Source organism: Mobula hypostoma, chromosome 2, assembly GCF_963921235.1.
Source record: "Mobula hypostoma chromosome 2, sMobHyp1.1, whole genome shotgun sequence".
Taxonomy (NCBI): domain Eukaryota; kingdom Metazoa; phylum Chordata; class Chondrichthyes; order Myliobatiformes; family Myliobatidae; genus Mobula; species Mobula hypostoma.
The window spans coordinates 87,025,603-87,042,845 of record NC_086098.1 but is presented as its reverse complement, the minus strand read 5'-3'; the positions used below and the strand labels follow the sequence as shown (position 1 = coordinate 87,042,845).

Sequence of the window (17,243 nt, the reverse complement as noted above, 5' to 3'; positions counted from 1 at the left end):
TGGAAGCTGGATTTGCTGATGAACGTGCTATCCTGAATAATTAAACTACTTTAAATTGTCAAAACTAATCAAAATAGTGGGTAAATAATATATAAAAATTAAATAAAAATTATTAATTATAAAGCTAAATTAAGCAGTTATGGATATATGTTGAATGAGACTTTAAACCATCATAGTGAAATAGTCCATTAGGTGTGATAACGATCCACAAGCAATCATTAGAGGCTGGTGTTGAGCAATGGTAACAATCAGGATCAGAATCAGGTTTATTATCACCACCTTCTATATTGTAAACTTTGTTGTTTTATTGAAGTACAATGCAAACACATAAAATTACCATAAATTACAAAATAAATAAATGGAGCAAAAAAAGGAATAATGAGGTATAAGAGCAATAGTAATTCCCATACTAATCTAATTCTCTCTTTTAAAAATACCTTTGGTGGCTTCCTGTGGGCCTTTTAAGAACATCTGGATGGGCCCTGTTTAGCTGAAATGGAGCTCATGGCAATTACTTTCTGCAGGGGGTAGTCAGACTGGCATTGGGACAACTTATTTGCCTTTTGCAAAGCTCATGGACAGTATGAGCCATATGTTTTGGATACCTTTTTTTCCCTAACCCAATATGGCAACTGGTTCTACAGCAAGCACTTGCTGGTCACCATATCGATGACTTAAGAGCTCAGAATACTAGGACTCAGGATAGGCTCCTATCAGAATCAAATGGAGCTTATTAAAAATTGGGTAAATAGTGTGCTACTAATGGGAAGACAATTTTTTTCCACTGAGGTTGGGTGAGATTAGAACTAAGGGTCACAAGGTAAGTGTGAAAAGTGAAATATTTAAGGGGGGACCTGAGGAGGAATTTCTTCACTCAGAGTGTGAAACAAGTTGCCAACAGAAGTGGTGGATAACGAGTTTGACTGCAATACTTAAGGGACATTTGGATAAGAGTATGGATGGGAGGGGTATAGAAGGCTCAGGTCCAGGTGCAGATGGATGGGTCTAGGCAGAACAACAGTTCAACATTGATTAGATGGGCTGAAAGGCCTGCTTCTGTGCTGTAGTGCTCTATGATTCTACAAACCTTAGTGATGAGGATATATCATTCTAAAATCAGAAGTCAGTAAGGTTCTTAAAGTAAAATTCCTTACAACTTCCTTGCAATAGATAATTCTAATATACTTGGAGAACAATTGAGCGAAAAAGAATAAAGTGATATATGTTATGGAAACAATGCTTTAAAAATTCATACAATCTGGACTTATTTCTCTCTGTAGCAATGCTTACCAGGATGGAAATTGAAGATGATCTCACATGCCTGTTAATTTCATCCACCCACTGGTGGCAGATGGAACTGGGGGAGATAATGAGGGTTGCAGATGTGGACACAGGCTTCATCTTGACCAGGCAATGGGGGCAGTAGAATGGCCTGATACTAAGGTCGTCTTCCTTGTAATTCACACATGTAGCATGCTGCCACAAGTGGCAGTTCAGGCACTGAATGCGTGCTTTATAATCAGCCAATCCACTTTCACCGCATATGCATTCAAAATGACACTTTGACTTGGTGTAGGGAGAAGTCATTTTAGATGACTGTGTTCTGTCTATATCTTGCAAATCTCCCTGGAGGATATTTGGGGAAATTTTATCATTTATTGGCACCTCACTTGAGGTAAAACAACTTTCCCTTATTTCACCAGATTCATTATTTTCTGCAATCCCTTGTCCAGACAGCAAAAAATCTAAGCCACCATCATGAGTCTCCTCTTTCAGATCAAGTTCCTGAGATACTTCTGGTGGTTCTGCTTCATTCTTGCATGGCTCAGTTTCATTACAATTGTTCTTTTCATTTTCCAAGAGACAATCAGAGATATCATTTGCCAATGGTTTGTCAGTGCCTGTTGTATTCAAAGCAGGATCAGTTTCTTCTGTTTTCATCTCCTGCTTGTTATTCAGAAAAATGGGCAATAGGCTTTTCCCAGGGCTTAGCTTCTAAGCAAAAACAAAATAAGAAGTCTTGTAAAATAGTTTATTATTCACAGAAGTTAGAACATTCTGCTGAACCACTGCTTTTCAAAATTAAACCTTCATGCAAATAAATCATTCTCGTTTATCTATTCTGTCCCCACATCTCTTTCTTCCCTGTTCCTTCATCTAGTTATCATACATTTATATTGTTTGTGCATCCACACGAATCCTGAAAATTGATTCCATAGTCTCATAACTTTTTGTTTTAAAAAAAATTTCCTATCCCTGTTGTAAATCTGTGAGATTTTATCACCCTTCATTCTGGGTTTAAAACATTCATCCTGACACACAAGCTAGAAACCCTCCAACAGTTATTAAATAAATCCACAATAAAAGGTTGGTATCATTAATGGTGATCCCGCTGGATGGTGGTTAAAGCCCACCTGGTTCAATCATATCCTTTATTTAGGGAAATCTGTTACCTTTTCCAGTCTAACCTACATGTGACTTCAGACTTGGTGATGTGATTTGACTCTTAGTTGGTCCTCAGTTTCGAGACAATTACAATGGATAATAAAGAATTAGTATTACAAACAACATGACAAGTAATGAATAAATATTTTTAGAAATTTCTGCACCACCTGGACCCTTCTCTTGGGCTTCATGATCTCTATTGGTGTTTTTATTGCAGCTATGACATCAAAGATTTCAACTATCCTGTTCCACTCTCCTACTGTCATTTAAGTCCCTTGAACTTTCAGTAAAAGTAACACCAATACTGTCATCCTGACAAAGAAAGTGTTGTTATTGTTCAGCTATAAAGGCTGACTGCTCTGATCACTATCATATATCTTCTGGCCCATGACCTCATCACCCCAAACATCAGACCATTTTTCAAGACAATGACTGATATTTTTTGCTTTGGAAATTTCACCACAGCAAGCAACCTCATAATTCTACTTCTGCATTCTCCCAAGGATCCTATTACAGGCTATCTTTTTAGAATCACCTTTTCAGCTTGTTCTTGCGCCACAGAACATGTTTTATCCCTTTTTGATTCTTCCTTTTTCTCCTGTCCAGTCTCTTGCCATCTACATTTGCAATACATCTAATACTCCGTTTCCCAGTTTCCTGACCTCAACTATTTAATTTGTACTTTGGACATACATTCATATAAATATTCCTTTTCCTATCATTAAGGCCTGAAAACTTTTAGATTTTTCCTTGATGAACAGTCCAACCATTCTCCCTCTACACCCATCACCCTCAGATCATCTGCAGGGCTACTTAATATTTCCAGCATGTTGCGTTCTAGCTTCAGCTTTCCATTCTCAGCAGTATTTTGCATTTATCCACTCAGCCGTATCAGAGTACATATCCACTCAGTCATACTTCTCTTTAGCAAAGATACATGCGAAACACTTAAGAAAACATCTTTTTTTTTTGAACAAACTATTCTTTCTCTCTGAGGTCTATATCTCATGCTATCAATACTCAATTTCACAGATTACAATTTCCGCTCCTTTGGGTGTGTTTTTTTCTGAAATACATAGAAAAACCAAAATGTTAACCTGGATGTACAATCTTCTCTTTTACTGAGATTTAGAAGCTCAGACAGAGCAATTAATAACACTTAAGAGAAATTATCATTTCATGAGTAAGATCAACTGAGACAGTCTTGACGAGTAGAATGAATTGATGTGGAAGTAAATATGGCTTGGAAGTAAAACTATTTTCTATAAGCCAGGCACTTAATACCTGTTTTTCTGTTCCTTTTCTTTTTGTTTGTTCTTTGTAATTCTTTCCAATAATGAAGGAACCAGCTAAGCCATGACCTTTGACCTGTTTAATCACTTGCTCTGCAATTAGTTTTGCTAAGGTTTTCTTGATGAGATGGCGATTCCGTTGAATGTCATACTTGTAGGTACCATTGATGTATTTGTATATGGCATTGACAGAGGTCGACTTCCTCACATTCATTTCCTTTATAGCAGTAATGATCATTACTCGAAGACCTGTACAGAAGATAAATGAATTAATATTAATCAGTACTAAAATAATTCACTTCTCAATCTTTGATTTGTTCACAGGCTTATCTTCATTATTTTCAAATCCTTCCATGGCTTCAACTCTCTCCTCTCCTGCAGCCATATAGCCTCATCCCACTTTCTATGACTACCAGACTGGGTAACAGAGGTCTTGTCACGCTGACAATGAGTTGTTACTTGTACTGTCTATAACCCACTCATCCATGTACCAATCCAAGTTTCTCTTAAATGTTGAATTCGAACGCTCATCCACCACTTGCACTGTCAGCTCATTCTACACTCTGACCATCACGAGTGAAGAAGTTCTCTCTCATGTTCCCCTTAAACATTTCACCTTTCTGCATTAACTCATGACCTCTAGTTGTAGTCTCACCCAACCTCAGTGGAAAACGCCTGCTTGCATTTACTCTATCTAGATCCCTCATAATTTTGTATACCTCTATCAAATCTCCCCTCAATCTTCTAGGTTCTAGCAAATAAAATCCTAACCTATCCAATCTTTCTCTATAACTCAGGTCCTCAAGTCCTCGCAACATCCTTGTAATTTTTCTCATTACTTTTTCAAGCTTTTTTACATCCTTCCTGTAGGTAGGTGACCAAAACTGCACACAATACTCCAAATTAGGTATCACCAATGTCTATACAATTTCAACATAACATCCAAATTGCTGTACTGAATACATTGATTTACGAAGGCCAACATACCAAAAGCTTTCTTTACTACCTATCTACCTGTGGCACCATTTTCAAGGAATAATGGATTAGTATTCCCAAATCCCTCCTTTCTACTGCACTCCTCTGTGCCCGACTGCTCATGGTGTTAAGACCTACCCAAGCTGGTCCTCCCAATTTGCAACACTCCAGACTTGTCTGCATTAAATTCTATCTGCCAGTTTTCAGTCCATTTTTCCAGCTGGTCGAGATCCCACTACAAGCTCTGATAGTTTTCCTCTCTGTCCACTACACCCCAATCTTGGTGTCATCTGCAAATTTGCCAATCCAGTTAACTACATAATCATCCAGATCATTGATTTGGATGGCAAACAACAACGAACCCAGCACCAATCCCTGCGGCACACTACTAGTCACAGGTCTCTAGTCAGAAAGGCAACCATCTACTACCACGCTCTGGCTTCTTCCATGAAGTCAATATCTAATTCAATTTACTACCTCATTTTGAATGCCAAGCAACTGAACCTTCTTGACCATCCACCCATTGGGGACCTAGTCAAAGGCCTTGCTAAAGTCCATGTAGATAACTTCTACCGCCTTGCCTTTATCAATTTTCCTGGTAATTTGCTCGTAAAACTCTGCAAGATTGGTAAAACACAACTTAACACGCACAAAGCCATGTTGACTATCCCTAATCAGTCCCTGTCTATCCAAATACTTACATATCCAGTTCATTAGAATACTTTCCAATAACTTGATATCAGGCTCACCAGCCTGTAATTTCCTGGCTTATTCTTTGAACATTTCTTAAACAACGGAACAACATTGGCTATCCTCCAATCCTCAAGCACCTCACCCATGGCTAAAGGTATTTCATATCTCTGCTGAGCACCCTGCAATTTCTGCACCAGCCTCCCAAGGGTCTGAGGGATCACCTTGTCAGTCCCTGAGGATTTATCTTCCCTAATTTGCCTCAAGACAGCTAACACCTCCTCTTCTGTAATCTATTTAGGGTCTATGACCTGGCTGATGCATTTCCTCAAGTCGATAGACTCTACCACCGTCTCCTGCATAAATACAGATGCAAAAAGTCCACTTAGATCTCCACCATCTCTTTCAGTTCCATGCATAGATTACTGCTCTGATCTTGCAAAGGACCAAATTTGTCCCCTGCTATCCTTTTGATCTTAAAAAATCTGTAGAAGCTATTAAGATTCTCCTTCATTTTGTCTGCTAGAGCTACTTCATGCCTTCTTTCAGCCCTCCTGATTTCCTTTTTATACTCAAGTGCCTAATTTCTTCCTGCCTGCCTATACTTGTAATGCACCTCCTTCTTTTTCAAAGTTCAAAGCTATTATCAAGGCACATATATGTCACTATATATAAACCTCAGATTCATTTTCTTGTGGGGGTATTTAATAAATTCATGGTAGGATAATAACCATTAAAAATATCAATGAAACACTGCACTAACTTGGGCATTCAACCAGTGTGCAAAAGACAACAAACTGTACAAAAAGAAGAGATTTTCTCTACACAAACTTCTGTCACCTGCCCTGTCTCATTCCCTAATAGGAGATCTAGTGCCGGACTCTCTCCAGTTGGAACTTATATGTACTGACTAAGGAAACTTTCTTGAACACACTTGACAAACTTTTTCCTGTCCAGCCTTTCTACAGTATGGAAGTCCCAGTCAATATAAAGAAAGTTAGAATCACCTACTATTACAACCTTATGTTTCTTGCAATAGTCTGCAATCTCTCTACAAATTTGCTTTTCTAAGTCCCATGTATTGTTGGGTGATCTATAACATAATCCCATTATTGTGGTCATACCTTTCTTATTCCGCAGCTCTACCCATAAAGCCTCACTGTACAAGCTCGCCAGTCTGTCCTGACTGAGCACTGCCATAAATTTTTCCTTGACCAGTAATGCACCCCTCCCCCTTCAATCCCTCCCACTCTATCAGATCTAAAACAACAGAACCCTGGAACACTGAGCCAGCTGCCAGTCCCACCCCTCCTGCAACCGAGTCTACAATGGCTACAATGTCATAATTCCACGTGCTGATTCATGCCCTAAGTCCACCCACCTTTCCTACAATACTCCTTGCATTGAAATATATGCAGCTCAGAACATCAGTCTCACCATGTTCAATCTTTTGATTCCTGACCTTGTATGTAAGCTTAACAACATTTTTTCCACAACCACTCCACAATCTATTATGGCGCAATGGCTCCCATTCCGCTGTAACTCTAGTTTAATACCACCCCCTCTCCCACCTCCATGCAGCACTAGAAAACCTCCCTGCTAGGACTGCATGGAGAGGTTTAAATTAGAGTTGCAGTGGGATGGAAACTATACCACCAGAACAGATCATGGAGTGGTTGTGGAGAAAGATGTTAAGCCTACGTACAATGATAACATCATTAAATTTTGAAGGTAGTTGACTAAGCTTTCTCTTTCCGGAGATGATCATTGTTTGGTTCAATGGTAACTTACCATTATGCAAGTTATTTTAGAGCAGAATAACATGCAATCATCAATGAATCATAGAATCATTGTGTCATACAGCTCTACAGCATGGAAACTGGCCCTTTAGCACATGTAGTCTGTGCTGAACTGTTATTCTTGGTCACATCAATGCATACCTGGTCATAGTCGTCAATACCCTTGCATCCATGTACCTATTCAAACTTCTCTTAAATATTGAATCAAACCCACATCCACCACTTCCTCTGTCAGCTTTTCCACATAAGCACCACCTTCTGAGTAAAGAAATTCCCCTTCAAGTTTCCCTTAAATATTTCACCTTTAAACTATAAACTATAGTTCCAGTCTCTCCCACCCTCAGTGGAAAAAACCTGCTTGCATTTACCCTATCCATATCCCTCATAATTTTGTATCTCTCTATCAAATCTCCCCTCATTCTTCTACATTCCAGGAAATACAGTCTTAATTTACTCAGTCTTTCTCTATAACTCAAGTCTTAAAGAACCGGCAACATCCTTGTACATAATTTTTCTTTGTTAAAGATGAGTTAAAGATCATTCAGGTAGCAAGAAAAATTAGTTGATACCAGGGCACAATCTTAATAAACTTCTGTATCAAGGCCTGTGTCTGAGAATTAATTAATAGAATCCCATCTCCTTGATTCCAACTGGCCAATTGCACCCCAATTCTTGAATCCCCACATGATCAAATGCTGGACTTTCAGAAGGAATCATTTGTCTATATTTGGAGCAAGAGCTCAATAAGACTGCACTTGCTGTTGCCAGTGCTATCTATATTGCTGACAGTGAATTATGTGTGATGAAAACCAGTTTTTGTGGCAGTGGGAACTGTCAGAAAGCATTGTTTCCACAAAATCTTCGCAATATGTAAACACCAGTTGTGCCTGTTATTTAGGTAGCCAATAATGTACCACGTTATTAGGTACAGTTGCTTGTTAATACAAATATCTAATCAGCCAATCATGTGGTAGCAATTCCATGCCTAAAATCATGCATAATCAAGAGGTTCAGTTGTTGTTCAGACCAAACATTAGAATAGGGAAGAAATGTGATCTAAGCGACTATGACTATGGAAAGATTGTTGGTGTCAGACAGGGTGGTTTGAGTATCTCAGAAACCACTGATCTGCTGGGATCTTCACAGAGAATGATGCAAAAAACATAAAATATTAAGTGAGTGGCAGTTCTGTGGGTGAAAATGCCTTGTTAACGAGAGGTCAGAGGAGAATGGCCGGACTGGTTCACGCTGACAGGGAGGCCACAGTAACTTAAATAAACACGTGTGACAACAAGTGGTGTTCTGAACAGCATCTCTGAATACGTAACACATCGAACCTTGAAGTGGATGGTCTACAACAGCAGAAAACCACGAATGTGCACTCAGTAGCTCCTTTATAAGGTACAGGAGATGACTAGTGAAGTGGCCATTGAGTTTATATACTAATCCAAAACTGAACTGACTTGAAACACATATTGGGTATTCATGAGCAGGTTATCAAGTAACCTTGATATCATTGTCAGAAGCACTTTCCATTACTTCAATGATAACTGAAAGTGGACTGATGACTGCCGAAGGGTCTCGCCCTGAAATGTCGACTGTACTTTTTCTCCACACATGCTGCCTGACCCGCTGAGTTCCTCCAGCACTTTGTGCATGTTGATGATAGAATAACCAGATTGTATTTTTTCTACTTTTTTTTTTGACAGGACACATTTAGCTGACTTACTATTATTTAAAATCATCAGCTTGTTGAGAAGTGCATCTGATCTAAAACAGAGGTCTTCAGCATGAAGATGTATGTGTTTGTTTGTTTATTCATATATTTAGCGATACAGCACAGAGTAGGCCCTCCTGGCCCTTACAGCCACCCGATCAACTCTAACCTAATCATGGAACAACTTACAATGACCAATTGACCTAGCCAGTATGTCCTTGGACTGTAGGAGGAAACCAGAGCACCCAGAGGAAACCCACACATTCCATGGGGAGGACGTACAGACTCCTTAGAGACAGCGCTGGAAATGAACTCCGAAACACATCAAGCTATAAAAGCATCGCACTAACTGCTTCACTCTCCTGGTGTCAGATCCACTAACTTTTGCCATATTAAATGCCCTCCGTGGTTGCTGAGAGAGAATTGAATCGGCTCACTTCATGATTCTGGGAATAGCTGAAGGTGATAAGTGGATTTGTTACGCTTGATCTTTTCTGTCTACACAGGTTGATCATTTTACAGACGGCCATTGGATCTCTGCAGCTGTTCTGAATTCCAATGGTTTAATCAAATATCTTGGACTCAGCCACTAGTGGACAGAACCAGCGATACAAGACTTGTGGGATCCTGCGATGTTCAAAATGGTCAACAGCAGGTGCCATTTTGTTGGCTCTTCACTCAGTTCTGGAACACCTGTTCACTGAAGATGCACCAGTCAAGATGCTCTTCATTGACTACAGCTCCACAATCAACACTAACATCCCCTCAAAACTCATCACTAAGCTCCAAGACCTGGGCCTCGGTACCTCCTTATGCAAGTGGATCCTCGGTTTTCTCACTAGCAGACCCAAGTTAGTATGGATTGGCAACAATATCTTCTCCACCCATACCACTAACACAGTTGCACCACAGGGCTGTGTGCTAGCCCCTAGCTTTACTCACTTCATACTTGCGATTGTACATCTAACTACAGCTCCAATGCCATTTTTAAGTTTTCTGATAATACTGCTGTTGTTGACTACTCCTTTGCTTGCTTCTTCAGAGACAGCTCTATTTCTATCTTTAATATCTCTGTTTTCCCTTTCAGGGTTCTTTTGAAGACTCTGACCTGGAGTTATACGCAGACTTTGGTTCTTTGCGGGAATGGGACCCGCTTTCAGGGTCTCACACAGGCCATTATTCGATTTGCCAAGGATGCAGCCTAGAATATTAGTGCGTCTGTGGGGTTGCGGGATTTCGTAGCTCTGGAGATGGTCGGACTGGAGGTCAGTGTCGCCGCAGGAAATTGGTGTGTTGTGGGAGACTAAGATCGAAAGCAGCAAGCTGGCTGCTGGCTATGTGCCCACAGACCCGAGTTCTTTGGGCACAGAGCTCGGAAGAAGCGATGCTACAGACTTTTAACATCGTTAATCAGCGAGTTGTTTGTTAAGTCTCCCCTCTCGCTGTGAAATGGGGACACCTCTTTTTCCCTTATCAGGGAGAGAGAGAGAGAGCCTGTGGTATGTTGAATACTGGGTGAACAAGTAGTCTTTGGGGTACTACAAGTCTGTGTCTTTATTGATGCTTTGCTGCCGCTTGCGTGCTTGGTGGGGGGCACTGATGCCTTCTTTTGCTGGTGGGGGAAAGGGGGTCGTTGCTTTGCTGCAGCTTATGCAAGGAAGGAGGGAGATGGGTGGGGGCCTTTGCGGTTCTAACATTTAATTGTTATTCATTCTTTGGGACACTCCTGTTTCCGTGGATGTTTGCGAAGAAAAGGAATTTCAGGATGTATATTCTATACATTTCTCTGAAATTAAATGTACCTTTGAAACCTTTGAATCAAAGGTGAAAATGAATCAGCATATAGGAGTGAGAATCATTTGAGTGGTCCCACAACAACCACCTCTCATTCAACATCAGTGAAACCAAAGAGCTAATCGTCATCTACAAGAGGGATAAGCCAGAGGTCCATAAGCCAGTTCTCATTAGGGGAACAGAGGTGGAGAAGGTCAAGAGTATTGAATTCCTTGATCTTAATGTGTCAGAGGATCTGTCCTAGGATCAGCACATAAGTGTCATCAGAAAGAAAGCATGACAGAGCCCAGACATTCTGAGAAGATTCCATAGAATTAGCCTATTACCAAAAAATTTGACAAACCTCTACAGATGCTCGGTAGAGAGTATCCAAACTGATTGCAACATGGCCTGGTACGAAAACACCAGTGCCCGAGATCATAAAAGGATACAAAATGAGGTGAATACAACCCAGTCAGTCACAGGCAAAGCCCTACCCGCCACTGAGGACACACCCAAGATGCACTGCCACAAGAAAGCAGCATCGAATATCAAGGACCCTCACCATTCAGTCAAGATCTCTTTTTGCTGCTGTCATCAGGAAGGAGAAACAAGAGCCTTAGGACCCACACCACAAGGCTCTGGAACAGTATTTACCCTAGAACCATCAGGCTCCTGTACCGGCATAGATAACCACATTTACCACTATTCCAAACTGATTCTACGATATACAGACTCACTTTCAAGGACTCTTTAAAACTCATGTTCTCAGTATTATTTTTATTTGCAGCTTGTCTTCTTTTGCACATCATCTGTCAGTTTTTGTCTCTTTATGCAGTTTTTGATGAAATTCTGTATTTTTTCTTTTTACCTTGTATATGGTAACGTACACGTTGTACTTCGATAATAAATTCACCTTGAACTGTGGTTTCAATTTCTAGTAACTGCAATCTGGTCAAAATGTTTCATGAACTTTAAAGCATTTATTTATTTATTGAGCTGCAGCATGAAATAGGCCCTTCTAGCTGCGATGCCCAGCAACACCTGATTTAAACCTAACCAAATCATGGGACAATTTATATTGACCAATTAACCTACTAACCGGTATATCATTGGACTGTAGGAGGAAACTGGAGCACTTGGAGAAAATCCACACACTCCATGGGGAGAACATACAGAATCCTTACAGGTAATGTTGGAACTCCAGACTCCAACACACTGAGCTGTAATAGCTTTGCACTAACTGCTATGCTACTGTGGCACCCCATTCGGAGATCCTCATGTTGGGATAACTGTCACTGAAATACAAACCTTCCTTCCTTTGGTAAGGTAAACGCCACAAATACTGTTTCTAACCTCTTGCCCAATAAAACAGGCAACAGATGACAGACAGTGTCTGCCATTTCTATTTACAGTAGCTCATATTTATAAAGTTTTCATTGTTACTCTGCTGTAAGATAACTTAGGGTGCACTTACTAGGGCAGGTCACCTTTTCCTTGGGCTTGATTTCACTTTTCTTCTCACTTGTTCTACAGGAGGTGTGAGGCAGTGAAGGTGGGATGTAGTAGTTTGTCGATTTTCCCTAGCAATAAAAGAACATGATCAATGAGCTCATCTAAATGATGACACCTTCCTATTTTAACTTTTAAACTTTACTCACAAAGTAGGATGGAGTTGTCCAAATTTCCCTACTGTACTCTAAAAGGGAACATTGTTAGGGAATGATATTATCCCTTACAGCAAAGCTAACTCAACAGTAAATCCACAACTGGATTTTCAGAGTGAAGCAAAACAGCCAATTCAGGAACACTTCTTCTTGCCCAGCATCAGAATTCTGAATGATCCAAGCACCTGCGAACACTACCATTTCTTGTACTATGTACTCACTTTGGTAATTTATATATTTTTTAAAGTCTTGCACTGTACTGCTTTCACATTATATGTCAGTGATAATAAATCTGATTCTAATATGTGGCATAAATGAATGATTGCAAGAAATGTATAGCCAGATGTGCAGTTTAAGTTGGCATTATAGTCAGCACAGACATTATAGACTAAAGGACTCAAAATGTCTGGGCTAATCATGTTAATGTGCAGTTCTATTCTACATTCTAATCTCCTAAGAAAGGAGGCTGTTTTAGCTCTACAAATTACAAAGTAAATGCTAATCCACTGCTTCACAACCAAATCCTTCCCATAAATGCTGGTGTATCCTGATGTAGCCCACTTTGGTCCCTTAGAGAGAATGGATGTGGAGAAGATGGTTCCCATAGTGGGAGAGTCTAGAACTAAAGGGAACAGCCTCAGAATAGAGGGACATCCATTTAGAATAGATGAGAGATGCGGAGAAATTTTGGTGATGAACCTGTGGAATTCATGTCACAGATGGCTGTGGAGGCCAAGTTAAAGCAGAGGCTGATAGGTCCTGGATTAGTCAGGACATCAAAGGTTATGGGGAGAAAGTGGGAGAATGGGTTTGAGAGGGATAATAAATCAGATGTGATAGAATGGTGCAGCAGACTCAAAGGGCCGAGTGGCCAATTCTGCTCCTATGTCTTATGGTCTTCCAAGTATCTGCCTCTGGCAAATGCCCAAGCACAGCCTTAGGAAAGGAATGCCAGGTGGCACATTTCAAACACAAAAGCTTGCAACATCCAGAACATAAGAGATTCTGCAGATGCTGAAAATCCAGGGTAACACACACAAAATGCTAGCAGAACTCAGCAGGTCAGGCAGCATCTATGGAATGAAATAAGGAGTCTCCAATTTGGGGACAAGAGTCTTCAAAAGGACCTCTGCCCGAAATGTCTACTCTTTATTCTTCTCTATAGATGCTGCCTGACCTGCTGAGTTCCTCCAGCATTTTGTGTTTGTCACAACAGCCAGTCTATTACCATCATGGGCTTGTATCTCAGTCATAAATGAATTCTGATACAGTGAGGCTCACCATTCTGTCAATCTAATGACCAATTTAGGATGTATCAAGATTTCCACAAATTGCTGTTTCAATAAAATTCTTTTTAGTCTGTATTCCCCCAGTGCATTACTTTTCCCTGATCCCACAGTTACTACAGAACTTTACAAAATCACACTAGCCTTTCAATGTAAATAGTAAATAGATAACTGCCTCAGCACTGCCAGCCCTGGTCAGACATTCACCTGCAGCTTGCTTGTTGTAGCATGCTGGAGTCTAATCTTTAACTACTGCAAACCCCAGCTCAATCCCAGATGATGAACACACCCAGAGTAAGTTTAAATGCTGGACTGTACCTCTGGGAATGATAATGTGTCTTCCTTCAAATCTTTACGCTTGTGGGTCAGAATTAGTGCCAGCATCTCCACAGTTTTTCCTAGACCCATCTCGTCTGCAAGGATTCCACCAGGCCAGTCAGCACTTGATAGAGGGCAGTCACGGATAATGCTAGAAACATTTTGAGAGTACAAGTTAGCATGTGGAAAATACAGCACTTCTGTAATCATAGTAAAATCAAATGATGTTCAAAGGCAAGAGTCAAAGGTTAAGTTCAATACCGTCAGAAGCACTGTATCATGTAGTAAAGAACATATGATCCTACTTCTTATAATGTTAAGTTTAACTCGGTCAGTACCTTAGGGCAACAGATTCTAATTGCAATTAATACAGAGTCAGAGCTTACTTAGAAATTAACCTGGGTGTGAATTGAAAATTGCGTTTGGGTTCAGTTGTGCTCTTCTGTTTTAGGCTGTCCTTATTTATGATAATTAGACTTTGTTGTCATAGAGCATTACAGCACGGAAACAGACTCTTCAGCCCATCTACTCGGTGCCAAACTATTATTCTGCTGAGTCCCATTGAGATGTCTTTAAAGAACATCTCTGGTTAAGTTTAATTAGCAGTATCATGCATCCCTCTGAGATTAATTAGATTCAAAAAGACAAACAAGAGTCCTGACAAAAGGATATTCACTGAGATGAGCAACACCCACCCTGCTTACAATTAGTTCTTTCTCAATTTTGTTACCTGATTAGTACTGAGTTACAAAATAAAATACAGGAGCAGCAATAGCAATAATTGAGCAATGTCACTGAAAGTCCAGATAGATGAGAATACAAACTGTTAATAAACTAAGAAAATGATGAAGTTAAAGACAGTGAGAGAGGAAGTAAAACAGAGAAGAATGGAAAAGAGGATACATATTGAGCCTTTCAGATCCTCAGAGTGTTCCCAAAGTGCTTTAAAGTTTATAAAGTTCTCATCAGAAACTTATTAGTCAGCCTGGATTAGGTGCCTGGGTTTCTGGATGGAGAATACAAGAAAACCAGAGGTACCGTATAATATTGAGTAAAGCTATCATAGAAGGCATTAAGAAGTAAGACGCAGTGAAACCCCATCTAAATCTAAATTCTAAACAGTAACAAAGTTCACAGAAGAACCCTGGACACATCAAACATCTGCAATCCTATTTGCAAACCAAATTTAGCTTCAGCACCATATCAAAAGGAAATACCAGGCAGTAAAATATACCCACCAGCCAGTGTAGGGGTTGTAATATAATTTCTTCTCATCTTTAGTGGTGATTTCTTTCCATAACAAGTGAAGGGACATTTCTGCATTGAAACAATTGAATATTTTTAATTCACATTATTATACTGGCTTTCAAGATAAAGTTGAATGGCAAAAATGAGTACGAAAATACAAAGAAGGCATTAGAACTCATGCACTTCCACCAATGTATTTGGAAAATCACATATTTAACCTTCCTATATTAAGCCTGTAATCCTATACAATGCATTTCCTCAGGCACGTGGAATACTGTATCTTCTGCTCACTCATTTGTTAGTGTTGAATGTACTTTTGAATGTAATACAAAAAAGATAAGGCAGTCAGTCAATAGAAGTTGACAAATTTTCCAGCATTGTAGTTCCTATTTGTGTGACAACAGACATTGAGGGCTTCAGTTTAGGCTGAATTGGAGTCCCAACCACATGCTGCAGCTTCATGAGCATACCACCATCCTTAGGTGCCATCCCCTGCCATCGGGCAAAATATACAAAAGCCTGAAAGCACATACCAGCAGGCTCAAGGACAGCTTCTATCCCTCTGTTAAAAGACTGATTAGTACTGAGGTTCCCAAGTACGACAAGAAGGACTCCTATCCTCATGATTTACCTCAGTTATGACATTGCACCTTACTGTCTACACTTTCTCCGTAACTGTTACACTTTATTCTGCATTCTGTTATTGTTTTACCTTGTAAAGTTGTAATGAGTTGTAAAATGTATGAACGGTATGCGAGACAAGTTTTTCGCCTCAGTACATGTGACATTAATAAACCAATTTATTTATCAAGAAGTAATTTTGTTCTTCATAGTACCTGAAAAAAGATTTGCCTTCAGTAATAAAACTATCTTTCTAAGAGCTTCCAGTTCAAACTTACGGTCAGAGGGAGTATCAATGTTGTAATGTTCTTTCTGAAGCATCCAATTGACAGCCTGACACTGGTATGGTCTGAGAGTTGGAACAAGCAGAGAGTGCTGGACCTTCTCATTGCGGAGGACTTCCTGTTGATGTGCATGGCGTACAAAGTCATATAGTTCTTCTATATTCTCCCTTTCTAACTCTTTATTTGCTTCTTCAATGATGTTTGATACATCTAGATTAAAGGTATAGAAAAAAATATTTTTGGTTAAGCATTGTTTAAAAAATGCCTGGCACACATAAAAATAAACATAGGTTTCATGTTTTAAAAACCTACCATGACTTTCAGGTATTTTAGGGAATATCAGTTCATATTATTTCTTCAATGGCTCTCTTAAGAAGAATTGTAAGCATACATTTGGAATTAGGCTAACTGATATTGATATTGAACAGCAATCTAAGTTAAACATTCATGCAATGATGTAAAAATGACCTCAAGATTGCACTCTGGAAGAATGGAAGATATAAAAGCAACAAAGATGTGGAATTATCCACAATTAAGGAAATGATGCTGAAAGAGCACCACATAGACCTTCTGCTGGGATGTCTGGATAATCATTGTTAAAGCAACCTTTCTCAGTAGTAGCACATTCATCTGAACTTGTGGGTTCAAATCCTATTTGAGAGCTATGCGTGCTTATCTCTAGGCTTACACTTCTAGTGCAGCTGGCATGTGGCATTTTGAATGAAATATTACATAATGAACTGGCTTTGCATCTCAGATACACATAAAATATTATTTGGCACTACTCAAAGAATAGCAGGAACATTAGTCTGTAAATACCATATTTGCCCGTCAACCAACAATAAAACATAGTAAACCACAATAAAGTGGATGGTGGAAACGCAAAATAAAACAGAAAATGCTGGAATTACTCAGCACTTCAGACTGCATCATTATTGTTTCATATCACCGAGCCAAGTTAGAGATAAAATATGTTCCTAATTGCAGAATGATGGGGAAAGAGCTAAAGGCAAGTTCAGTGATAAGGTGAAAAGAAGGTGAGTTTAATAACTAGGGAAAATTTGCAAGAAAAATGTGTTGTTAATGGTATAAATAAACACGGGCAAGTGTAGAAGAAAACATGAATAG

At 39.6% G+C, this 17,243-nt stretch overlaps 1 protein-coding gene across 2 annotated transcripts in view; it reads right to left on the bottom strand.

Annotated features, from left to right (window-relative positions):
- Positions 1-17,243, bottom strand: part of shprh (SNF2 histone linker PHD RING helicase) — a 71,461-nt gene that overhangs the window by 43,303 nt on the left and 10,915 nt on the right. For both annotated transcript variants that reach the window (XM_063039997.1, XM_063040007.1), the window contains exons 5-10: positions 16,110-16,325; positions 15,201-15,279; positions 13,963-14,113; positions 12,169-12,274; positions 3,730-3,986; positions 1,291-1,995 (exon numbers count right to left, since the gene is read on the bottom strand). In XM_063039997.1, coding sequence (XP_062896067.1) covers positions 1,291-1,995; positions 3,730-3,986; positions 12,169-12,274; positions 13,963-14,113; positions 15,201-15,279; positions 16,110-16,325 — 1,514 coding nt within the window. The remainder of the gene's footprint in view (positions 1-1,290; positions 1,996-3,729; positions 3,987-12,168; positions 12,275-13,962; positions 14,114-15,200; positions 15,280-16,109; positions 16,326-17,243) is intronic.